Genomic DNA, 25,865 nt, shown 5'->3' with positions numbered 1-25,865 from the left:
CTGTGCAGAAGCTTTTGATTTATTTTAAAAAGTATTAATCTCCAGAGTGAAGACGCTGGCGCCCTCTTCAGCCTCACACCTGTGGCCCAACCACAGTGTGCGTCACTGAATTTATTTAATTTTCCTGATTATAAAGGAAAGCTTTAGTTTCGATCACGTGTAATTCTTAGATTTCAGTATCCAAACATGGTTAAAGAACCGGGACACAGCGTTGCAGTGTGAGGACGGGGAGTAGTGGTGAGAAGCACGTCCCGCCCACTGGGCCTGAAAGCTCGGGCCGGCGTGTGTCCGTCGCTGCTCGGGCCGGCGTGTGTCCCTCCGAACTTCGTCCTCTCACCGGGCAAAGACGTGCATCTGCTTCTCCGCTGAGGTGACGAGCTCTGGTGTTGGACAGAACACCAGAGAGAATCTGATAGAACGGACGGAAAGCTTGTCCCACACCGGCAGAGTGCCGTGTGTTTTAACAGATAATAGACTCTGGCTCATGTCTCCTAGGGAGACACTTTTCCAAAATCTCTCAGTGGCAGAGGCTTGGATTTCGCCCAGAGTTGGGGTTCCGGATTTCCTAACGCCGCGCGGCCGGTCGGACAGGCCTCTTCAGTTCCAAGCCGGTGCGCTCACCCTGGAAGGACCGCGGTCCCGTCCTCTGGATGTTGTCTGTGCGTGAGAGCAGACCGGGCTGCCCGGCCGTGGTGCACTTGCCGTGAGCTCTTGACCAGGTGCAGGCCCGGACTCGGGGGAGGGGCCGGCGTGATGGGAGTGATGGGAGCTGCCAGTGGTTGGGCCACAGGTGTGGGGCCGAGGAGGGTGTCAGCGTCTTCACTCTGGAAACTGAAAGTCAGTTATGTGTTAAGGGACACTCCAGGGGACCGGAGGTGCCTGGAAAGAGACAGGTGCACCGCATGCTGAGAAGGGGCTTTTGGGCACAGCGCACACACAGTGTGCGTGGGAACACGACACACAGAGTGGGTGACTGTCCCTTTCCTGGGTGTCTGTGAGTTAGCGGCAGCCTTTCCTCCAGCAGAAGACCAGCTGCGGCAAGACCCTCCCACGGCCTCTGGGTCAAGCTGAGGGCGGGAGGTCACTGGGGCTGGTTTGGGGTTCCCTCCGCGCGAGCCTCGTGAGCTCCTATCCCTCCGCACGACCCTCGTGAGCTCCTATCTCTCTGGGTCTCAGCATCTCAACTTCAAAGCGTAGCACGGACACCGAGCGGGCAGGAGTCCGCCCAGGCCAGTGGGGCTCTCCGTGCAGCCAGTCCCCAGGGGTAGGCTTAGTTCCCAGGGGTCTGTGTCTAGGTCAGTCCCCGGCTTGGCACATGGCAAGAGGATGCTCTTCTAGAGTCCCGTGCCTGTGTGTTCGTTGTAAAGTTGCTAGAGACCCAGGCTTCTCTTCCGGTGGTAGAAGTTGTGAGAACGGAGCAAGGAGCAGGTGCGCCGAGGAAAGGCTTGCTGGTCGCCGTGACGCTCCTGCGCTGTCTTGGCTCCTGACGCAGCCCTCCCTGCAGACAGAGAAGAAACGCCTCTCCCTGATGTTCACGCTTAGGAGTGGACGCTTGTGGAACAGACCTCCCCGTGGTCCTGTCTCTGCGGTCTTCCCACCGGTTAGGTTAAAGCCTAAGTCAGAATCAGGGCAGCTCACGAGCTAGGGAGGGTCTTCCTGGACACGACCCACAGGTAAAGGAGATTAGGTTTCCTTCCTCGTCCACCGGGAGAGCGTGGAGGGGCCGTTCTGTCCAGGGCGGCCCTCCTCCAAGAGAGTCTCGTCAGGGGCCTCTCCCTCCCTGGCTGTGCCGTTAGTTGTGCGGGGCGAGTCGCACAGAGCTGGGCCAGCCTGCGCTGCTTCTACCGGCCTGTCTTCCTTCCAGATGCGACAAAGTTGGCGTTTCCGGTATAGTCTCCGCGTTGTGCAGCTATCACAGTCGAGTTTTAGAACATTCCTTCACGCCAACTAAACCCCGAGACCCGTGTCCCCGGCAGCCGTTCCCCTTGGCCAACCCCCAGCCCCAAGGAACGCTCATCAGCTTCTGTCCCTGTTGAGGTGCCCGTTCTGTGGGTTCATGGCAGTGGTCAGGCAGCTGTGGTCTCTGGAGACCGGCTTCCCTCACCCCACGGACGCTCGTGAGGCCTGTCGGAGCTAGAGCCGGTGTCTGTGGGCCTCACCGGCTCGTGCCTGAGCGACGTTCCGTGCAATGTGACCACCTTCAGGCTTCATCCACTGATGACATTGGGTTGTTGACAGTTTTTGGCAAGTGAACCAGTGTTCTCTGAACACGCATGTGTGCGTTGGTTGTGGACAGTTTTCCCTCCCCTCGAGGGCCGAGCTGAGAGAACCGCCAGGCTCTGTGGCGACTCGAGTTGAACATTTTTGGAGCCGCCGAGCCCGTGCACTGTGGAGACCCTGGTCAGCAGCGCAGGAGGCTTCCAGCTTCTTCTCACCCCCTCCTACTCTGCTACTTCCTGTCTTCTAACACAGGGCCAGCGGTCTGATGGTGTCTGAAGTCTCGTGCTCTTCCAGGTGTGATCCCCGTTTCCATGGTGACGGATGACAGACCCCTTCACGGGCTCGCTGGCCCATGGCGTGTCTTCCCCTGAGAAATGTGTTCCCCATCCTGTGCGCATTTTAAATATTTGGTCATTCACCATTTTATCACGGACTTGTTAGATGTCTTTCCATTTTCTGGATCATTTATCGGTTTCTTATCAGATACATAATTTCCAAATATCGTATCCCGATCTGTGACTTCTTTTTGGACGGGCTCCTTTGAGTCATCAGGGCTTTTATTTTTTATGCAGTTCGTCTGCTTTTCTGTTGTTGGTCACGCGTTGGTCCTGTCACAGGACACTGTAGGAGCTGAGCCCCTTCCGGGGAAGAGACAACGCTGCAGCCTCCCCGGGGCTCCACGCGGACACCCCACACACCGACAGGAGCCCCGGGAGCCGCCAGCCTCACGCCTGTGCCGACACGGCCCTGCTGCTTCCTCTCTCCGGAGACTTACCTGAACCTTGAGTCTGATCCTACTGGGCCGTTTCCCTCCGCCACGAACAGCTTCCTCCTCCCCCTTTCCATGTCGCTCTGCTTCCTCCCCGGCCCTCCTCCTCCTCGGGCTCCCCCTCCTCCTGCTTCTTTAAAGCAAGCGAATCTGGTTAGCGGTTACGCCAGCAGGAGCTCGGAATAAGGGAGGAATAAGAGGAAATGCTATAACAGAAAAAAACATACGTTCTGCACGGTACAAACTTACCCTGATTCACATTTAACCTGTTGCCCACGTGATCTGTCCACTGCCCACAGGAAAGACATTTCCCTGGGCTCAGCCTTCGTGTAGCTCACCTTAGTGGAAAAAAGCTTCTTGGGTTTTGTGCAAAAACAGGTGTTAGCAGAGTGTGTTCCTCTGCGAGGCTGTCACAGCAAAACCTCACAGACCATCAACTTAAACAACAGAGTTTATTTCTGTCTGTCCTGGAGGCTGTGAGTCCAAGACCAGGTGCCGCGGCGTGGGCTCCCTGCGAGGCTCTGCTCCTGGGCATGTGGACAGCCACCTTCCTTCCGGGGCCTGCGTGGCTTCTCCCGTGCGGGTGCGTGCTCGTGAGGACCCCGGCCAGCCCGCGGCAGGACCCTGGCCTCATGGCCTCCTCTAGCCTCAACCAGAACCTCCTTAGGAGGGGATGATATCAGAAACCCTGTCTCTAAATACAGTCACACTGGGGAACAGTTGGGGCTTTCACATGAATTTTTGGGGTGACACAGCTCAGTCCAAAACAGATAGAATCATTGCAGTGTGACTTGCATTTGGATGGTTTGAACCCAAAGGAAACCCATCGGCATGGAGGCTCAGCCTGGAGCCTCGGTTGTCTTTAGCCTTAGCCGTTGGTATCCCCCGGCCAGCGGGCGATTCCAGCGGCTCCTCGTTATGCTTCCCTCTGTGGTCGTCGCGATGTTCTGTGAGGAAATTCCTTCACAGCAAGAATGGTTTTATGATCCGTAAAGAAGACTGAGTCTCACAATGGTGCACCTCAGTGCGACCGTCCCTGTGGAGCTGCGGTGACGTTGATCCCAGGGTCTGTCTCAACGTTGGGAGGAAGACGAAGTTGAGAATTTCCCCCAAACGTGGCTCTGGCTTTCGTCGTCACACATATTGTGTGTGTCAGTGGGATCCCGCCCCCCAGTTTTGAAAAACAGCCAAGTACAGTTCATGTGAACGAAGAAAAATTCATGTATTTTATGAAGCTGTGATAGCGTGTCAGCCACTTAAGCCAGTGGGGATTTTCCCCAAATGCTCCCGGGCCTCCAGGCCGGACCTTCACGTGTGAGCGGCTGGTGCACAACTTCTGCGCCCTCCGCAGGGACCCCTGCTGCTGGTAAAGTGCAGCGGCTGAAACTTCATCCCCGGTCCTTGCCCCAGAGAATCAGCCTTTACTTTGTCGTATGTGGATTTAGTCAGTGAAGGACGGTGGGCTTAATTCTAGTTTCAGAAACGAAACTTTTAGTTAGGCTGAAGGTGTGAAAGGAGTTGCCAGCCTTTACCGTCAGTCGTCCACACGGCCCGTGCAGAGCGAGACGCCCAGGACACGGGGCGGCACGCGTGGTCCTGCCGAAAGGCACACCCGCTGGGCGCGTGCTGGGGAGATGCGGGCAGGGGCTGGTGACGCGGCGTGGAGGAGAGGTCAGGGTCCTCACCCACGAGGGGCCTTCGGCCAAGAAGGGGATCCGGCACTCTGTCTGACCGCGTTCCTGCGGCTCACGGCGGCTCGAACTTCGCTCGGGAGGGCGGCTTCCAAGACTCGTCCTGGCAAACAGGTGTGTTTTCTCTCTTGTCTGGAAGCTTGGAACTAAGTTCGTTTCCATGTCTGCTGTTACCCTACCGCAAGAGAAAAGAGGGTATTTTCTTTATTTTAGAAGTTCATTTTTAAAACGAACAAAAACAAAAATTTCTCTAAAATGCTTGGTTGAGAAGAGAGTTTTTTATTAGCTCAAGATTTCTTTTCTTAATTTGAAGCATTTTTCAATCATGATGTGTTCTCACAATCGCCGCGGTGTTGTATGTCCAGCCGTGGCTTCAAGTTCTGAAAACCGCGTGTTCCTGTGGCACCGCGGGGGAAGGGCCACGACGGGCGCCCGCGCCGGCCGGCAGACGGCTTTGAGTAGGCGCCTTCCACGCGCTTATTTGACGTCTGGTTGTCTTCTGTGGCGGTGGGGGGTGTCTGTTCAGGGCTTTTGCCCATTTTTCAAGTTGTCCTCTTATTGTTGAGTTTTAAGCATTCTGTACACCTTTGGGAAGCCGCCTTTCCTCAGGTCTGGGCTTTGCACATGTTTTCTCTCTGTGGCTTGTCTTTTCGTGCTGTTTGCAGAGGAGACGCGGTCTGCTTTGACGCCGCGCGGGCTGCCGTCGCGTCCTTCATGGCTCACACCTCTGCCCTGCCCGAACGGTCTTCACCAAACCCAAGGTCATCAAGACCTCCTCGGTGCTCGCTCCCAGAAATGTTGTAGCTTCACATTTTACGTTTCAGTCTACGATGGAGTTTGAGTTCATTTTTGTGCAGGGTGTAAGGTCTGTGTCCAGATTCCTTTTTGGCCTGTGGGCGTGCAGCAGTCGTGGCGTCCGTGTTGAAGAGCGTCCTAACCCCTGCCCTGACTTTGCTGCTGCTTCACCCTCCCGTGAGGTGTGGCTGCGGTGTCCGCTTCCGGCCTCTCGGGCAGTGCCGGGCGTAAGTGTTGAGAAGTCGGCAGCGGGGTGCGTCGTTGGCTGGGAATAAGATCGAGGGCGAGGAAGGCTTCGGGAGCAAGGCCGGGAGGTCGCCTGCTGAACGGGACGAGGCCGTGGCCATGCAAGCTCTCTTCTGAACAAGCTGAAAAGTCCCAGCCTGGCCGTCCCGGGGGCTCCCCGGGGGCTCCCCGCTCCCCCTGACTCCCAGCTTGGCTGTGCTCGCTCCGTCGTGGTCTTGGCCAGAGGAAACCCTCCCTCCGCAGCATCTTCATGGGCTGGCGTCTGTGCCGCTGTTCCTTGGCGACGAGCCCGGGGTTGCAGGAAGAACAGGAGCGCTGAGAAACGTTCTGAGGGGCGAGGTGGGCCGGCGTCTGTAGCGGGGCCTCGGTCCCGTCAGGACAGGCAGGGCGTGTGCCACCCTGGCAGAAAGGCTCCCCGTGCTCAGAAGGAATTCGACGAGGACACCTGAGGCCAGGAGACAATTGAAGAGAACATAACTTTAGCGAGTGTTTTAGACACGCCGTCCTCGGTGGAAAACGTGGCCCTGCTGCTTCTGGTGGGAACATTTCTCACGCTTCGGTGCATTTGTTTCTGCCTTATTTACTCGTTCTGGGCAGAGTATTCTCTGGGAAATCTTCCTTCTTTTCTCTCCTCGCACCTCCGTCCTTCCCAAGAGCATCTTGCTTGCAGGGACGTTGCCCCACGTAGGTGCGTCTCTGAACTGGGCGGGCGGGGAGCGCAGGGCGCGAAGCAGATCCGCCGTAGCCCGTGTTCGGTGCGGGCCCCACGCGGGCTGCTCCTCGTTCCCCTGCACACGGGCTCTGGCCGGGAGCGTCCGGCTGGGGGCTCGCAGCCGAGACATTTCTTGCTCAGTACGAAGTTCTCAAAGTGCTGCAAGTGCCCATGATAGCGAAGAGTGACGCCCAAGGAAAATACAGCAAACGACCTGTGGATTCCTAACTGTGATAACAGGAGCAAGCGGCGCGCGCCGTGCGTGGACTTCTCGGAGGACACGGGGCGGGGGACAGGGGTGAGGGACACGGGGTGGGGGACACGGGGGGCGGGACACGGGATGTGTCCCACTGTGGGACTGCGCACGGTGCAGCCGCGGCCGTCTGGGTGAGTGGGAGACGCCGGCCTCGGGGCTGGTCTGCCGGGTCTGCGTGTATGGGAACCTGAGGCTTTATGAGGTTCCCCGCGTGACGGTTTTGCACAGTAAGACCCGGGAGATGCTTTTCCAAGCATTGTTTGTGTGGCTTTTACACCGTCAAGTGACATGACAGTTTCCTGAATCTAGTTCTTAAGAGAAGGTTCTTAGACTGATGTTACTATTTTGGTCTTATTAACGATTCTTTAAGGGACACTTTTCTTTTTTAAAAAATATTTTATTTATTTATTTGAGAGAAAGAGCGCACCAGCAGCTGGCGGGGGGGTGGGGAGGGAGAAGCAGGCTCCCTGCATTGGACTCGATTCTGGAGCCCCAGGATCATGGCCCGAGCCAATGGCAGGTGCTCACCAACGGAGCAGCCCAGGCGCCCCAGAAACATGCTTCTTCACCTGTGGTCTGCATATTTGAGATCATGTGCTCAGGAGGTACTTCCTGAGGATTCCTGAAGCTCCGGGCAAAGGACACGCGTGTTTTCCGAGCTCCGGGTGCACGTGGGCACAGCCGCTGGACCGTTCATTCCCGCACAACCCGTGCGGCCTGCTGCTCTCCAGCAGAGCCGCGTAGACCTGGTGCACACGGGGACGCCTGGAGTCAGGTCACAGTGTGCGTCCTGGTTCCCTGTGGGGGTGGGGAAGTGCCTCTCGGAGGGGCTCCCAGGGGACCGCAGTGGGCGTGGTCAGGCCGGCGGGGGCGCGGACAAGGAGGGTGAGTATTTGGGAGTTTTGGGGGCGCGTGCCTGTCGCACAGACACTGCGGACCGTTTGCTGCGTGTCCTGGTTTCCAAGTTCAAGGGGCTTCGGGGGCCACTCCAGGTTGTGGGGCCTTTCCCTCCCCGTCTCTGCCCCGGCTTCATCACCGAGGAGCCCTTCTCCACGTCTGGGCTCTGGTGGCTCCGGGGTTTTTTGAACATGCTTCCAGGAATCTGGAATGTTCTGGCTGAGGGTTCAGAGCTCAGGTTTGTCCCTGAGGGCCTCAGAGTCTGTGCCCCTCCCTCAGGGAAGAGTCCATGTGGCAGCCTAGTGACCCGGGGCAGAGGCACGCTCTCTCCACTGGGCGCAGGTCCTGGCCTCCCTGGCTGCTCTCGCCGCGGACACCAGGGGGGCTCTGCCTTCCCCGTCACACCAGCGCCCCGGGCGTCACGCGTGTGCGAGGGCGGCCAGCAGGCCGGAGGCCGCCTTCACACCCGCTGCAGCAAACGTTGCCTTATTAGGTGATTTGGTGCCAGACTCGCCGTTTCCTGTGCTCTCTGATCTGCGAAAGTTAAATATTTAGACTCTGCTCTGTTTGAACACTTCTGCCAAAGCGTGTTTTTAGGTTCTCCTCCCTTGTCAGGGCAGCGTGCGGCCCCCGGGCCCCGCAGGAGGGCGGGCGGCTAGGGAGGTGAGCTGGTTGGGCCCCGGGCCCGTGGGGTCAGTGCTCACGAGGACAGGACGGGGGGGTCCACGACTCCCTATCTCTGCGGCTCCCCATCTAACGCAGCTGTCCTGTGGCTGAGAAGGAGCGTAGCTCTGGGGTCCCCGGCTGACCTCAGATGTGGGTTTTCTCTTCCTCTTTGATGTTTATCTTTCCCTTCTTGGTTCTAAGTGTCTCCCAGTGTGTCTGTGACAGTCCCCACACACTGTGCCTTGCTGGGCTGAGCAAGCAGAGCCACCCCTGCTGGGGCGCGGGGACCCTCCTGAGAGCAGCAGGCAGAGTGCGTGGACCCACCGAGATGGGCCCTTTGCTGCCCCGACGAGGAGGATGGAGAAGCCTGTCGGAGGTTGGGTGTCTTTGCCAAGCAGCAGAGCTAAGCTGGGGGCCTGGCTTTGCTGAGGAAAGCAAAGTTCAGGCAGAAGCAAGAAGTAAACTCTGCCGGACAGTGTGTGGTCTTCCCTGCAGCCGAGGGAAACTCCCCGGGCATCAGGCGGCTCCCCGGCTGCAACCTGCTTGGGGACACGCAGCTCGGTAAGCCAGCTCCTCCCGCCGGCGTCCTCCGGAGCTGCAGCGCCCTTGTGGGCACGGCGGCTCTCCTGGGACACTGCCCCTGACTCGAGCTGGTGGTCCTGTCCAGGGACCGGTCTATGCTCTCCAGTGGCTGACACAGCCTGAGCCACGACGCCCAGGGCCATGGCCCGCCGAATGCTCGGGCAGCAGCAGGTGCCCAGCCGGTGTGCATGGCGGTCGGGGCTCTCCCACGTGGCCGCGTGTTGGTCGGGCTGGAGCACTCAGGCTGTCCCGTGGGCATCGTGGTCTCCACACACACGGCCCTGGTGAGCACCCCGATGGGCGTGTGGAGTAGCTGGGTCACATGTCACACGGATTTGCCGTCACCAGAAGAGTCCGCAGGCACACGCCCAGCCCAAGGGTCTTCTCCTCACACGATCCAAGCTGATGGCCTGACGCGCCGGGTCTCAGACTCTGGTGTGAGAAGCCTTTATACTCTTCACCGGCTGAGGGACCCAAAGAGCCTCTCTGAGCCCGGGCTGTATCCACGAGTGCAGGTGCCCCGTGTCCAAGCGGGCAAGGGTGTGCTCCCTGAGGACACGTCCTGTCTGGGTCGTCACCAGTCACTTGTGAGAACCCAAGAGCGAAGGGCACGTTGATATTTTACAGAAAGTGTTCTGTCTCCAGGGATGCCCTGGGGCTCCACTTTGAGAACCACTGCTCTGGAGTAGAGACAAGGCCTGGACATGTCGCAAGCAAGCAGAGGACCCTGTCGCTGTGAGGTCGCGGTGGCTGAGGAGCACGCGGACGAGCGCAGTGCGGGGGGAGGTCAGACAGCGCAAGTCCCTGGCCTGAGTGGAGGGTCGGGGATCCCCGGAGGGCGTGGCGGACGTGAGGGATCAGACACGTCCACCCGAGGCCCGGCGCAGACCTGCGCGTGTCGGCTTCCGTCCCTCGTGAGAGCACGTGGCTCCTTGTCCGGATCAGCCGCACGCAGGCCCCGAGCTGCTTCTCTGGAGGCACAGACATGACGTGGGGAGCAGGAAGGGCTGCGGCCGGCTTCCAGCACAAGGAAGCCCCGAAGAGGAGGTTTGAGCCCCTGCATCCTTGGACATACTTGTTCTGAAATGGCCGTTTGCCCTTCAAAATCTGTCCATGTATAAAAAATTGTTTTGAGGCCCAAGTCCAGTCGGGCGTCTCCCCAGATCTGGGCGCCCTGCTCCCATCTCCCGGGGGCTGGCTGGCGTGGACGCTCCAGGACTTTGGGATTTCCCCTCCTGCCTCCGTCGAAGAGGTGCTTCTGGCGTCAGCTGTCCCGGCTGTCTGGGGTCCAGCGATCCGAAAAGTGATGAAGAATATCAGGGCTCCTCACGGGGCCAGTCTCGGAGGACGGCACCTTAGAAATGTGGCCTGGCCCCACTGAGGTGGCTGCTCGTGGGTGGGCGGCGTGGCTGTCCCTGCCCAGGCCCTGTCTGCCTGCCGGCCGCCCCCAGTGGCCGTCAGCTGCCTTGTCGTGGGGAGGGCAGTGCTCAGGTCTGAGGGTCAAGTGCAGCTGTGCAAGGAGGCTGTGGGTGGAGGGCACAGACGTGGCGACACAGTAGTGTGTTGGGGAGTGGATCGCTGGCTGTCCCGTGAGCTGAGCCCAGCCGCGGGAGGCCGGCTTCTGCGTTCAGTCTTTTGAACCATTCTGGGCTCCTGAGGAAGTGCAAGCCCTGGGCGGTGGGGTTAATAGCTCGACCTGCCTCCTGCTTCCACCACGACTTGTCGCACAGCCTCGGGAAGCCACAGACTGTCCTTGCACCTGTGTCCACAGGGGACCCCAGGGTGGTTTCGGGGCTCCTTGTACAGGTGGTGAGGACCAAGGAAAACTACCCGGTGCTGCTGGAGGCTGCGCCCTGGGTGGGGTGGTCTGAGCCGGGCGCTGGCGCCTGCACAGGGCTGAGGGAGCAGGTTACGAGGTTCCTCCCTGGAGGGCATGGTGGGGGCAGCTTCCGAGCTGAGCATCCAGGGGCGTGTGCGCCTGTGTGGGGCCCGGGGGTACCCACGGATGAGTGTCCGTGAGGATCTGGGCGTGTCCGAGAGTACCCGTGAGTATCTCTGACCATGGACGAGTGTTCGTGAGTGCTTGAGAGTACTCTGAGTATCTGTGCGTGTCCGTGAGTGTCCGTAAGCCCACGGGCAGTGGCTGGGAGCGTGTCAGCGTGGACTGACCCCTCAGCTGTCCGCAGCTACAGCTGGTAGGAGAAGAGTGAGCCGCGCTGCAGTCTGACGAATGCTGTGGAAGTAGGACTTCTCCTGTCAATTCTGTAGAGTCCGTCAGGAGACCTCAATGACCCTAGGGCCCTTCCCGCTATAATTGTCCAAAGTTTGCTCATCTCCGAGTTATTCCCTCGCACGTAGGTCCACGCCCCGCCCCCGTTCAGCTCCCTTTGTAGGGAACAATCATCTGGGCTCAGGGCAGACGCTCCCACGGCTGTTTTCAGAAGTGGGTTTCTCTGAGAACAGAAAGGGCTCCTGTTTCCCAAGAAGGGAGAAGAATTCTACCTCAGGATCGAGTTACTTCCAGTGACACCCAGTTGCTGTCCCTACAAGAGCCGCCTTCATGTCCTGTCATCTATTAGCCTCCGCAGAAACGCTTGTTGTGGTGAACTGCCGGGAGGTGGTGGTGTTTCGGGGCATAACTCTCAGGCACTGGAGTACCATTTCTCCCTGGGTCTGAGGGGTAAAAGCCATTAAGTGGAGGCCCTGTTGACCTGCAGTACGACCAGATCCGCCGGCTCCGTTCTGCGGCCTCCTGCCCTTTGCCCAGTCACGTCGCGGGGGGCAGGAGAGCCTGGGCCTCTGGCGGCAGGATTTATGCGTCTCTTCTCGTTTCTGTCTCTCTCCGTGACGGTGCAGGAGGGGCTGGTTTTTGCACTTTGTAAATGAGGGGCAGACTTGAAAGGTCAACTTGAGAACACTCGGTGGGAGCCTTTGCCCTGTTCCTAACCCTGACACGCGTCTCGTCTGCGGGTTGTGCCGCGTGGGTAGGGCTGCGGCTCTCAAACGTCTGTCCTTTGTGTCCAAATGCTACTTTCGTTTTTTTCTCTCATCTGATTACTTAAAACCCACCATTCTTTCCTTTAACTACAGGCAAAGTAAACTAGTATAGATACATCTTTTAAAAGAGTTTATTTATCTATTTGGCAGAGAGTGAGACAGAGAGTGCACAAGCTGGGGGAGGGGCAGAGCGAGAGGAGAAGCAGCGCCCACGGAGCAGGGAGCCCGATGCGGGGCTCGATCCCAGAACCCTGAGATCATGACGTGAGCCAAAGGCAGATGCTTAACTGAGCCCCTCAGGCGCCCCTCGTTTGGAGAGATCTGGCCGACTCTGGGTGTTGGCTTGAGAGGACACAGTGTATGTTAAACTAGGAGAGCGATATCAGTTTTATTTGTAGCTGTTTTAGGTGAAACAGATAAAAGTCTTAATGCGGGACTTTTCTTGAAAATGGAAAACATCCTGATTCCTTGTGTAAGGAATCCAAATATAAAATCAGACTACTTTTCCTACCCCCCTTTAAGAAAATCAGTCTCCTAATTCTACACAATTTAAAGGAAAAGAAGTGACATTTCTGTAGCACATTTGAGGCTTTGCGTCTCACTAACTACGAAAGGGCCATGAGCAGAGAACATGGACGAGGGGGATTGTCCTGGAGCTAACAGGTGGTGCCGGGGAAGGCTTCGGGGTATGGTCAGCCACGGCCGGGCAGGTGTGCACCTGGTGAGCTGCCCGGTGAGGGTTGTCGAGGCCAGATCCCAACTCTGGCGGTGGGAGGGCTGGGGTGGCCGTCACAGCGTGGAGAGCCCTGGGATGCTGGAGAACGGGGGTGCGACCGGTGAGCACCACGGAGAGTGAGGCTCACGGTGGAGGAAAAGCAAGAAGGGGACAGCACGGAGCCACGTTAGAGTGATGCTGGCGTAGCTGTCACTTACAGAAATCCCGGTGGCGTTGTCTTCCACTCTGGAGGAGCCCCCCGGCGTGGAGGAGCCCCCCGGAGACGCCGGGCCACAGGGAAGGCAGAGGTGGGGTGGGAAGGGGGTGTGACCGAGCACCACTCAGCGTTGGGGCTCTGAGAGCCGGCCGAGGCTGCTTCTCCTAGCCAGGGGTCATGCGGCTGTGCTCTCCCCTCAGGGGCCGAGGCTGCATGTTTCTGATGGGAAACGACCTCTGGGTCCACAGTTACTGAAGTCTGGGTTTGTTGCTATGACACCCGTGGTCACTATTTTCTTTCCAAAGAAACCGGATCCATGAATTGCATCCAAATCTCTCTTTTTTTGGAAACATGAGTTTGACTGTGGATGTCCCATGTTTCTCTTTGCTGCGGGTGTTCCTAGAGAGGGCGGTGATGTGCTGGAGCCTGACTATGGACTCCTGTTCAGCTCTTCCGAGCTCTGCCATCTTGAGTAAGCCGTAACATTGTTGGAGCCTCCCTTTGTTTTGTTGGTAAAATGCACGATGGGAATATATACATCCCTCGTTCTGGTATTACTAGGATTGCAGGAGATCGTGCAGAAGCTGAGTTCCGTGCCTACGAGCCTGTAAATATTAAATTGTGACCCTGGATTAAAAGCTAATCTGAAAAACCTTCCTTTGGAATTAAATTACATGGCTGGTCTCAAACACGTGCTGCTCTTGGGAAAGCCTTCGCCTTGTGACTCCCATCTGGTATCTTCTTCGAGTGGGCCTGTGGGTCATTCCATTCCATTCATACCGCAAGTTTCAAGGTCTCCCTCCGCCCAATCTGCCATTTCAAGAAAAGCAAAGTGGAAGGGTACATTTCTTTCTATTTCTTTTTAAAATTTTTTGCCTTCTTTGATCATCTGTGTTGTATAATTAAAAAGAAAACCACGAATTCTCCATGACTGATGAAGACAATGTGACAATCAGGGATTCGATTCTAAGGAAACATGGAAGCCGCTCTGAGGACATCTGTGGCCGATGGAAGGAGGCGCCTGTTTTAGCGCATTATCTGGTGACTTGGCCGCAAAGCAAGTCACTCACCTCACCCAGACTGGCGCTCTGGGGTCCTGATGGCTTGGTCCTCGCCTCCTGTCTCTGCCACTTGTTACCTAGATTGGGAAAATGATTGATCTTCTCTGACTCAGCCACTGAACTTACACAATGGTAGCGATAATCCCACCTCGCGGAATTAACGTGCGACTGAGGAAGTGGACGGGCGCGAGGTGCGTAGTCCTACACGCCCACTCAGTGTTCTCACCTGTCAGGCTCTGGTCTCTGCCCACGTGCAAAATTCAGTTTTTGTAAGTGGGATTCTACTGAACAAATAGCTTATCACTTTATCTCTGAAATGCCTGAATCATGAAGTCCTTTTTAGACCTCAATATACTTCACAGACCTCCCTTCGTGTAGCCGTGAAACTCTTCATATCCACAAGTTAGACCGTATATATTCATACACAGCAGTCGTGTACCCAGTATTGTGCAGAGGACCCCACATTTTGTGATCCCAAGTGACACTTTCATAGCTTTTAAAACAACAGAACAAAGCTGAGAGGTCCCTCACTGGTGCAGTGCACTGACTGGACCGGTGTACATGTACATCTAAGCAGTTTGGGCAGTAAATTGGGGTATCCTTAGCCTTCCAAAGAACAGTGCTCTAGACACACCTTTAATGGGGTACTTAGTCATTTACTGCATGCGTGCTAAATCATCCATGATCTTTATCTGGGCTTCCTAGTATTTACAGTGTCAACTGCTTCACCTTCCATGTGTCTTGTAGCCTCGGATTATAAGGCCTCATTATTCCTTGTAGGTAAGGAGATGTAAGGTAGTCTTGATTTGGTTCTCTATCAAAGAGCTTGCCACCGGGGTTCTTAAAGCACACATATGGTCTTAGCAGTCTTTAAAATTCCAATAAGGCTTTTATGCTTGTGAAAATCCTTCAACTTGGCTCAGGAGCCCCCAACCCCCAGCCTGGTCTCTGCCATCCTACATGTCCACCTCCTGCCGTGGACCCTCCCACTATGGTCAAGCATCCTCGCGTGTAGCTCAGTGCCCCCTGGACTGTGCTTGCTGAACACAAGTCTGCTCAGTGAGCTTGTCATTCACTGTGTGTGCACTAGAAGCAAAGGTCAGGAACTAACAAGGGAATGGACAAGATGCTTCAAGTAAAATATTTGGTATCTTAATTAGGAATACTTTTTGAGAGAACTTTGAAAATACCATAAGGAGATACAAAAAAAAAGAGAGAGAGAGAGAGAAAAGGGAGATATTTGTTTTGGAAACTTGCCCTGGAATGACTGTTGTAGAGAGAGCTGCTGCTTCATGACATATAACCCCAGAATGTTCATGGCATCCAATGACCGGTGTTTGTTTCTCATGTACCTGCTGATCTTGGCTGGGCTCTGCTCATGTGTCTCATCCTCCTGCTTAAGCGGGAAAATGGGAATGTTCTTCATAGAGCAAGAGTGGAGACGAGGGAAAGCAGGTCCAGACGCACACACTGGCCACGCCCCAGCTTGCTTGATGCCGACAGACATCCCACAAGCTAGGTAGTTCACAGAGTGGGAAAGGCTCGCTGCCGGTGTGGAAAAGCTATAGAAACTCTGCTGATAAGAAGGGAGGAAGGATAGGTCAGCAAGATGTGAGTGTGCAATTATCCTGTGTGGGAGACCCTGGAGGGGGTGAGACATAGTCCGGGATTGGTGTGGGAATTGGCTGAAGACGCAACGCATTTCCAGCCTCCCTGGCTGTGGTTGAAGCGGTAATTGGGACTTGGCAGAGGCCATCAGAGGTAAGCAAGCTCTAGTCCGTGCATGTCAGAGCAGTGCGGCAGGCCTGCGAACTCTTGGGAGTCGGGCCAGCTAATAATAATGAGATTGCAGGCCAGAGAGGACACTGACGAAGGACACCGCGGACCGGATGGGGGAAGTGAGGGGAAGGGGAGGGCTGGGCGCAGGGGTTGTTCATGTGACACATCTGACCAGACAGGAAAACTGCTTCTGACTTGGGGACTCTTACAAAGCAGAGTCACACTGATGTTACCGGGATCCTTTGGATATGGGACCAAACAGAATTTCCACTGGTTTTATTCGCATTTGGGATGGAAACTCTCTTTAACCAATGAAGTCATACTTGGAGGCCCAAGAGTTATTATGGACAAAGCTAACACTACAGGTCTAGAGTCCCATTCAGCCTATAGATGTTCATATCCTATTCTTGAAGCCATATTTCATGCTAAGAGCTCTTTGTTTTGTAGCACATATAGATATTGGGACATCAAACCCTACTAGGAAAATGAAGGAAAAGACAAAGCATTCATTAAGCTCTACTGACTGTGGGCGTTCATGTGTATTTTGTACATCACTGATTCAAGGCACCATCCATCATAAGACACACCTAAAAAAGGAAGAACATGCTGCCAATTAAATTGTGACCAATATTTTCTCATATCTTAGAATTCCTATTTTATTCTTATTTTAAAAACTTGTAAAGACTCATTTAAGTGTTGATTTGTTTATTGAGGAAATTTACATATAGGGAGATGCACAGACCAGAGAGATGTGTTTGGTGAAATGAGCTTTGACAAGTGGGAATGCCCATGTAACTCACACTCCATCAAGACCAAGACAGTCTCCATCACATGGGCAAGCTCCCTCAGGCCTTTCTGGGTTAATGCCTTCTGGGAGATAACTCCTGTTTTGAATTCCATTATCCATTATTCTATGTTACTTTTCCAGGGACTAGAGTTTCATATAGATAGCATAATGTACTATATATCCCTTTGTTTCTTTTTTTGTGTTATATTTATTTATTTGTGAGAAACACACACACACACACACACACACACACACACACACAGGGGGAGAAAGAGGGAGAGAGAGAGAGAGGCAGAGGGAGAAGCAGGATCTATAGAGAGTAGGGAGCCCAAAGTGGGACTCAGTCCCAGGACCCTGGGATCATGACCTGAACTGAAGTCAGACACTTAACTGACTGGCCCACCCAGGAACCCAGAGCTTCCTAGGACTTGGATAGAAATTGTGTTCAAACCACAGAGCAAGTTGAGAAGAATGCACATCATAACGTCACTGAGTCTTCAGTTCCATGAACATGGTACATCTGTCTCTGTTTGTGCTGGTTTCCTTTCATTTCCTCAGCAGTGTTTTTTCAAGTTCTTGCACATCTTTTCATAAATTTATTTCATGTTTTTGAAGTTATTTAAAATGCCATTTAAATGTTTTGTCTTCTAGTTATTCATTGCTACTACATGGAGTTACAGGTCATTTTTGTATATTGACATTTTACATTGAGACTTTGCTATGTTTATCTATTAAATCTAGGAGTTTTTTTCTTTGTAGATGTTTTAGTTCCTTCTTACAAGCATAATTCTATCACATGTGATTAAAGAAAGTTCTACATTTTTTCTTTCCAATCTTTATGTGTTTCTATTTCTCACCTTTAATGCCTTGCCTGGATACCCAGTGTAATGACAAACAGAAGTGGTGAGACTCCTTCCAGTCTTAGAGTGGAAGCCTTCAGTCTTATCATTAAATCTCATGTTTGCTGGGGGTTTTTGAAGTATATGCTTTTTAACAGATAGAGAAGGTTTTCCTCTAATTTCAGTTTTCTGGGAGTTTAGCCATTTAATTAACAAAGTGGTTCACCTTAATAAAAGTGAACACCTAAATTTTCCTAAAAGTGGATAGTTTTACTATAACTGAAAACATTTTAATATAAGGCATAGTGTTATCAAAGTATCTGAAAGAGTTACTGAGTATTATTTCTAGTATTTTAAATGGTCCCTTCAGTTTTGCATGATGTCTTATCCTTCATTCTGAATGTCTCATGTAATATCCCGTTGTGCCTCTGACCATCTCATGAGGAGTTCCCTGCTATGACACCTGGCAAGTGACTCCTGTAACGTACACGACTTCCCTAAAGCCATAGGTCAGATCAGACTCTGTGTTTCTCTTTATCTTGTTTAATCTTCACTTCAGGTCTTGTAGCCTGCCATATTTTTGGAACGATTACCAGAGATTTAAGTAAAAATGCTGACTTTGAATGTTAAATTTGCTGGGTTGCTTCTTCATTTATGGAAATAAATTAGATGGGGGTAAATAGAATGTAGAATCTGTCAGTAGAAGTTAGATAAGAGGATACGAGTTAATGGAAATACAATGAGCAAGGACTATCGGTATTATCTGCAAATAGTTTCTGAGAAACTCTAAGGGTGTTGGTACTGTTAAGTGACAATTTTATGGAATTCTTTATGTCTTAGAACACAGAATGTTCCAAGAGCAGATTATTATATGGATAAAGGGACACAGGGTCCCTTATAGAAAACAACAGTACCCCCCCACCACCACCTCACCAACCAGCCAGCAGCTGGGCAGTGCTCTCCCCAGCAGCACAGACAATAGCAACCTCGTTGTGGACGATTTGGGTCCGGGAGTGCTGGTGAGGTGTGCAGACGACTAAGAATGCCGGTGCTGGACATGAGGATGGGCAAAAACAGAGTTTCAAGTATTTCAGTCTTTTAAGGAGGTTTTTGGGATTCTGTGCCTGTTGGATAATGAACAATGAAAAAGTAAATATTAATGTGAAACCCTTAGGATGTGCGCCAGCTGGAAGAACTTACATGTGCAACTTGCATATTCTGGAAATGTAGCCAAACCCGAAGTTCTCTCTCTCTCTCTTTTTTTTTTTAAACATCATACTAAAATCACGTGGCATACGGTTAATGAGATCATCATTAAGTGCTTTTTGCTCCCTTTAGGTTCATAAATGTTCTGCAGCTGTTTGTCATAATCTGCTTTGCCTTTGGTTGTCAGATTATTGGAACGCACTGTCAGACACATTTTAAGTCACCAAAATATATTGCTAGCTTGGGAAATAAAATAATATTTTAAAATTAATAATCCAACCAAATTTACAGAGGAAGTTTTCTAAAAATACAGTTGTTATATGATTGCAGAAATTAAAATTTATAGAAACAAATTGGGATTGTGCTCCTGTTTCTAGTTTGTTTTAATGGAAAACTATTGAGGCAACCTGTCCCCAGAGTGCTAATGACTTTTTGGGAGTCTGCTCTGAGTGGCGTGTGTGGCCCCGGAGGTCCGGTGTCTGGGCCACACACACAGCAGGCTCTCTGAGCCGGAGAGAGCTTGTCTCCTCAGAAGTTGGCCAGAGTGAGTGGAGTGGGCCAGGCCAGAAGTTCAGGGTGATCGCCGCAGTTGTGGGAACAGTTAGCATATCTTGCAGGAGCTCAGGGGACCAGCAGGGCAGCTGGTGAGGCCATGGTAGAGTAGAGCTGTCTGGACTATGGAAGCCCGCAGCCTGGGTGAGAACAGATCTGGTGAGCTGGGTGGCAGGCTGCCCTTCAGTGGACGATGCCGAGATCCGGCGGTGTGATGGATTGTGCCTGCCATATGGAGAGCTGAGGACGGGTCTCTGCCACCCGATGCGGCCGGTGCAGAGCACTTAGCAGACGCACCACCGGCTGCTCCAGACCCGTTGGTAACTTGAGGTTTGTTTATATGTCAGTCGTTACGTGGTGGCCGGGTCACTGGTAGGATAATGTGATATGAATGTGGACGTCGGTGGATCCACCAGTTACAGAAAAATCGCGTATTTCCCCATTCTGATGCTTGAATACGGGATTTAAATCGAAGCCCCCATGGTCCCTAAATTTTCCTCCCGGTTCCGAGTCATTCTTTATTGTCTTTGCATCTCCGTGCCTCCTGGGGGATTAGTGACACTTGAAGTTCATACAGAACCTATCACTTTGTTCCGCTGTGCTTGGCCGCAGTCATCCTGGGAGACCGGCAGGATAGGCTAAGGGAGGACATGGGATTCGGTTTCGCTGAAGTTGGTCGGATGAGAGACTGAGGGACCCAGAAAAGCTGGGAGCCTGATTCCGACTTTAGGACCTGACCTTTCCCCTGGTGACCCCCCACGGGCTCAGCGCTCCTATCCTGCCCCCCCCCCCCCATAGCTATACTGGAAGGTTTCTACTCACTTTCCAACTCTGCAGGAGCAGGTACCTTTTTATCCAAAAGGCTCCCTTCTCCACCGCTTTAATTAGGAAAATATCCCTTTGACCCCATCCTCAGTTCTAAATAACATCTCAACTTTTCGTTTTCCCGTGACATCGTTCTCAAATGGGGTCTGTCTTTGGGCAGCTTCTCCTGGGCAAATGCAGTGACTTCTGATTCATCGGACCTTCCTTGGCCCTTTCTATGAGCTCACATTATAATCCTGTTCATCTTTTTCCTTTTTCAATCTCTCTTCCTTCATACACGAACTCCTCAACGTTTCATGCAAGAGACCATCATAGCAGTAGAGCCCTGCTGGAGAGGAAATCAAATGGAAATATTTGTGTCTAACATATTAAACTAGATATTATACTTTGAATTTTGTGTGCGTTATTTTATTTTCTTGCTGAATTATTTTCCAGCATCCCAAACCTTATTTTTCTCCGTTGATGGCCATTATTTGGAATGGAGTCAATCTAACGTCTATTAATATCATTGAGCTAAGCCCAGCTTTGGTGGCCTCTGTAAGCCGCTGGGTCCAGCCGGCGGCAGACATTGGCTCTGCCCTGCCAGGCTCTGGGGCGTTGCCTGGCCGCCGTGCTCAGGGCCGGCCTCCCCTTCCGAGCTTCCTCGTTTCCGTTCTCACTCTTCCGTTCTCTCCAGAAAAGATCCTTCTTCCCTGCATCCTTTCCTAATGCTTTGTGGGGACTTATCGATATGCTTCTGGCCCTTCCTCAAGACCTGTCTCTTTGGGTCCCTTTCGAAGCCATGCTCCGGGGGGTCTCCGTGACCGAAAGCTTCCGGAGTTGTGATGAAATATGACTTATGTCGCTTTGCTCCCCATTTGCCTCCATTTGAAGTTCTTGATGACCCTCATGGAACACGGGGAGATTGTGCCACCTTCTCGTGTCCCCAGCAGGAGCCCTTGTGGAACCTGTGGTCAGGTTCCCCGGCGCTGAGGCCATCGTGGTGAGGAGGGCCACTTTCCAATGCAGAAATCATGCTTCTGTTCAGCCCCTATTCCCAGAGGCTGTCAGGAGTTTGTCTAAAGAAGATTTTCCTCTGAGATGCCCTCATGGACCGAAAACATAACTGCATTTCCCTAAGTTCCCATGTGGAACCAGATTTACCAAATAAAATTGCTCGTGTTAACATTTCTAACCAACCAAGATGTTTATGCAAACCAGCATGGAATTTCTTCTGACTCACCTCTAATGTCTTCTGTATTTTACAACATTTTTGGCAAATTATAAGAGATTGTTGACTTAATCAATCTTATTTTGCTTATAACGGATCTGCAAATATTAAATGAAATACTCAAAAGGGACATTTCAGGAATTTCCCGGAACCATTCCTATAGATACAATGTGTCGTTGGATGAAGCACGAAAAGTATTTGGTGCCCGGAGAATCACACCATAAATTCTGTTCACTAATAAAATTTCCAAAAGGGATCCAAGGGGTTGCTACAGTGAGCGGTGTGTTTTCCGGGGTGGGACGTGGGGGTGGTGGTGGTGCATGTGCTAGAAAATTCTCCCCGGAAGTCCATCTATCTTGGACTAACTACACTGTGGGTTTCTGGAAAGGAACACCTAGTTGCCACTGAGATGCGGCTCAACTCTGTTTTCCCTGATGACTTCTGGTGATCGCCAGGGATGTCCTGGGCAACACAGTAAGAAATCAAATCACTGTCACTTTCTTCTTGACAATTTCCAACTTGGAGTGAAAGCGGCTTTCCGATGACCATGTAATGCATGCTGGATTTTATTTCTGTGTCCATGTATTCGATGAGCAAAATCTAGAGTGTATAGCATAGGACAGAACTCTAAAGGAACAAATTGAAATTTTTAAAAGAATCAGGTGGTGGTGGTATCAGACACAGGGTGGCCACAAATTGTGCTTGTGTACTTAGAAGTGGCCCTCATGGGCTCTGGAATGGCGCCTGACGCAGAGAAGGTCTTCAACCAGGGGGTGTCACACGCACGGATCATTGCTGTTATTTCAGAAATCAAAACCAAATGCCAACCCGAGGTCAGACTGTTCAAGGATCAGAACTTTGTTGTTTAAGTTCTTAACTTACAGACAAAAAAAAAATCTGATCCTGGGTAACTAAGGATACAAAGATTTTATTGGAAATACTTGGAGGCCTCGCAGAGTGGAGGGCTGCTCAGACAGCAGCTCCCCGGGGGCCCGGAGCGGATCCATGGTCTGCACAGCCCAAGACCATAGACCAACGTCCTCAAAGTTCACGTATGAGGCAGATAGCACCCCAGTGGGCACGGTGGGACCCAGCGCAGGACACTGCAGGCCAGCCTTGGGTCCCACCGGCTGTTCGGTACCAGCCCGGAGACCAGCTGCTGGGACGGGTCTCCGTACCAGGCTCTCCGCACGGCCACCAGAGAGCCCGCCGTTAGCAGTGTGAGCTGCTCTGTGAGCCCAAGGGCCGATTTCTTCCTTCTCCTCGTATCCATGAAAATGATTTTGGCACCAGCTGTGACATTTGAGTGACTCGTGGGTTCCGTGATTATCGTACAAAACCTGGCTCTGGACCGATACGGTGATTAGTCGCGCTTCAGTCTGGCTCCTCTGTGGTTTCAGGAGGCCTTGTTCAGTCTAGGGAGCTGCGGAATAGCTTTTGGGTAGGAGCATGGAGAAGGATCTGAAAGGCAACATTTCTAGGTTTTTCTAGTACATATGCGGAAATGTATATGGCTTAAAAAATTTAATAGCATTTGGTTATATCAGTAAGAACGAATCACAAAATTCCACGTATGATTATCGTCCTATGGTACATGCAGGTGCCAGAGAGGCTAAAATCCAAGTCGTTTTCCAACTATTATCGTCATAACCATGGTTCATTATCTAAAAAGAAATATCCTGAGAGCCTGATATATGCCAGGTGCTCTCCTGGCCCTGGGGGAGGAGTGGCGATCACAGCCAAGTCTTCTGAAACATGGTCCGTAGAGACGCTCCGCACGTGACTCCTGCCCGTGTGCTGGGCCCGTGGCAGGTGCCGTCCCCGACAGCCATCCGGCGCGCCTCCCGCCTCTCGGCCCCCACGTGGGAACACGCTCTATCTCAGCATCCTGGTGGTCTCCAGCTGTCTGCTGTCACAGCTACAGTCACAGAATGGTAGCTAAGTGGCTCCTAAGCGGACCCAGGCATACTTCACAGAGAACACTTCAGAGGTAGAAAAGTGCTATAGAGATTTCTAATCAAAATATATTCATTCAGTGCGTTATTTTATTTTATTTTCCTTTGCAAGAAGAAACCTGAAAGCAGAAGAATGTCATTTCTAGATGCCACAGCAGCTTCTCGTGAGGACGGGTGTGCTCCTGGGGGTGTGGGCCCCGGGGTGGAGGGCCGCTCTGCCGTTAGCCACGTGCTTGACTGGGAACTCAGGGCTCAGGTCTCGGCAGCTCCTCTGGGGCTGGGAGGCCCCACCTGTCCTGCCTCGAGACACGGCGGCTCTGAGATTCGCCTTGACCTCAAGCCCCTGGACGAGTGGTCGTGCAACCGGATGCTTGTTCCAACGTCTTCCTGCTCAGGGGTCCAGAGGCCGCACCTAGAGAAGCTCATTCCACAGACAAATCTCAGACATGTCCCCACATTTTCTTTACAATGTGAGAGGGGATTTGATTTGCCGCTGTTCATTTTTACTGTCATGTATTTAGGCTGGAAGGATCCAGAAGAGGAATATTTGAAATATGCTGAATATTTCTAAATTATATTTTAAACCATGTGTGACTTGATAATGAAGGATATTCTCCATGTTTTACTTTATTTGACTCAAAGTCATTACCTTCTGAGGACGACTGAGTGGACAGGACTCACTTTGTTGGGATACTGGAGTGCGGATACGCCAAGGGATGGGCTGACTTTTAGAGCTTTCTTTTTTTCCTCCAAATTTTAATTTACATTCCAGTTAACTAGCGTACCGTGTAATATTAGACTCAGGTGTACCATATAGGGCTTCGGCACTTCCACACATCACTGGTGCTCATCACAAGGGCCTCCTTCATCCCCGTCACCTGTTTCCTCCGTCCCCCACCCCCCGACCATCACTCTCTGGGGTTAGAAGTCGGCGTCTTAGTTTCTTTCTCTCTCTTTCCCCACTATGTTCATTTGTTCTGTTTCTTAAATTCCACATATGAGTGAGCTTGTATGGTGTTTGTCTTTCTCTGACTTCTTTCATTTAACGTCATGCTTTCTAGGTCCATCCACATTATCGCAAATACAGCAAAAGGATTCCATTCTTCTTTATGGCTGAATAATATTCCGTTGTCTCTACACCATGCCTTCATCAGTCGATGGACATGAGGTCTCTCCATAGTTCGACTATTGTCGATCACGCTGCTATAAACATGGGGGCAGGTGTCCTTGAATTAGTGTTCTTTTATTCTTTGGGTAAACACCGAGAAGGGCAGTTGCTGGGCTGGGTAGTTCTGTATTTAACTTTTGAGGAGCCCCATAGAGTTTTGCAGTTGGCTTATTTAAACCAATGTGCACAGATGGCGTGAGATCCCCATCTGCCCAGAGTCCGTGGGGCACAGGCTGGCCGCGCGATCAGACCACGGGCTTCGGAGTCTGTCGGTCTGGATCTGCGCTCTGGGGTGGCCCCTTTCTAGCTGCGTGGCATTCCCTGTGTGACTTGTGCATTCCTCTGTTTTCTCATCTACCCAGTGGCTAACTTAGAAAAGCCATGATATGACCGAGGGCAGTTCAAGCAGAGGAAAACTCTAAACAGCAACTGTTTTGTTCCATGAGAGTCAGGGTTACACTGTTACACAGTGTAACTGTTACTGTTACACTGTGTCTCTCTCGTGGTTAACAGCAGGCGTTTCCACTGTCATTTCTAGGATTCATTGTTCTGCGTACACGCATTCTGCCGAGTGGCCCTGGGCTCATTGTGGGCTGAGACAGGGTTCCACTGTGCTCGCAAATAAGCCAGGCACATGGATGTTCACTCCCTTTGCTTCAGCAAATAAAAGTGGTGACAATATTGAAAGAAGTAGAACATGATTCTAGGTCCAGCACAGATTGTAAAAAAATGTTAGAAAATACTTACAAATGGCCTTGGTGCTAACATCCCAGACGTAAACCTGGCACCGGCTGATGTCCAGCTTTTCCCGCAGTCCTGTTGTGTGTCCGGAACCATCCGCCCCTAACAGGAGGGGTCCCGGGGCACGTGGGCCCGCCGTGCCGCAACTCTCTCCTGATGTGTCTGCCGCTCCGACGGACCAGCCCCAGCCCCTTCCTTCTCAGGTCTCGGCGGCTCTCCGGGCACCCTCAGGGACTCCGCGCGGGGCTGCCCCGTGCTGTACGCTCACACCCCTGTCTTTCTTCCCCTAGTGTCCTCGTGTGACCAGGAGCAGCAGTCAGCTCTGGAGGAGGCCAGGCGGCCCGAGAGCGACAATGTGGTGATCCCCGAGTGCGCCCATGGCGGCCTCTACAAGCCGGTGCAGTGCCACCCCTCAACTGGCTACTGCTGGTGTGTCCTGGTGGACACCGGACGCCCCATCCCCGGAACGTCTACCAGGTAAAGCTGTGCCCATGGGCCGAGGGAGGGAGGAGATGGGGGGGGCAAACCCCCATGGGTGCCTCCAACGTGGATGCCTGGCGGCCAGACTTCACTTGGTTGCCCGACTGTTCCCGCCATGCACTCGCTTCCCTGTCTAGGCAGCCTGCAGAAACCGATGGCTCTGGCCGTCAGAAGCCGGAGGAAACCATCTCTGGGACGGCCACCAGGAGCTGCCTGTGTGAACGGCAGCAAGTGGTTATGGAGGCTGAGCTCTTTACGCCATGTTTGCTTCTGTCGATACGGACGCAGGCTGGGACTATGGAAACCGGCTCTGGGATCTGGCGTGGTGGGCACTCAGGTAGCACTGGAAGCTTCCATGGGCTTCTGGTTTTGGCAAAGGGAGCCAAGCATTTCCCAGGCTGAAAGAACTGATCTCCCAGAAGGGCTGTCTATAGTACAAAAGCAAAGACGATGTGCTAAAGGCCAGAGCAGCACGCGCTGCGCCGGGCTCTGAGATACA

The 25,865-nt window shown here is 52.8% G+C and overlaps 1 protein-coding gene across 3 annotated transcripts in view; it reads left to right on the top strand.

Annotated features, from left to right (window-relative positions):
• Positions 1 to 25,865, top strand: part of SMOC2 (SPARC related modular calcium binding 2) — a 141,546-nt gene that overhangs the window by 76,746 nt on the left and 38,935 nt on the right. For all 3 annotated transcript variants that reach the window (XM_059176495.1, XM_059176494.1, XM_059176493.1), the window contains one exon: positions 25,177 to 25,363. In XM_059176495.1, coding sequence (XP_059032478.1) covers positions 25,177 to 25,363 — 187 coding nt within the window. The remainder of the gene's footprint in view (positions 1 to 25,176; positions 25,364 to 25,865) is intronic.

This window comes from Mustela lutreola, chromosome 6, assembly GCF_030435805.1.
Source record: "Mustela lutreola isolate mMusLut2 chromosome 6, mMusLut2.pri, whole genome shotgun sequence".
Lineage (NCBI taxonomy): Eukaryota > Metazoa > Chordata > Mammalia > Carnivora > Mustelidae > Mustela > Mustela lutreola.
This window is presented reverse-complemented; position numbering and strand designations above follow the sequence as displayed.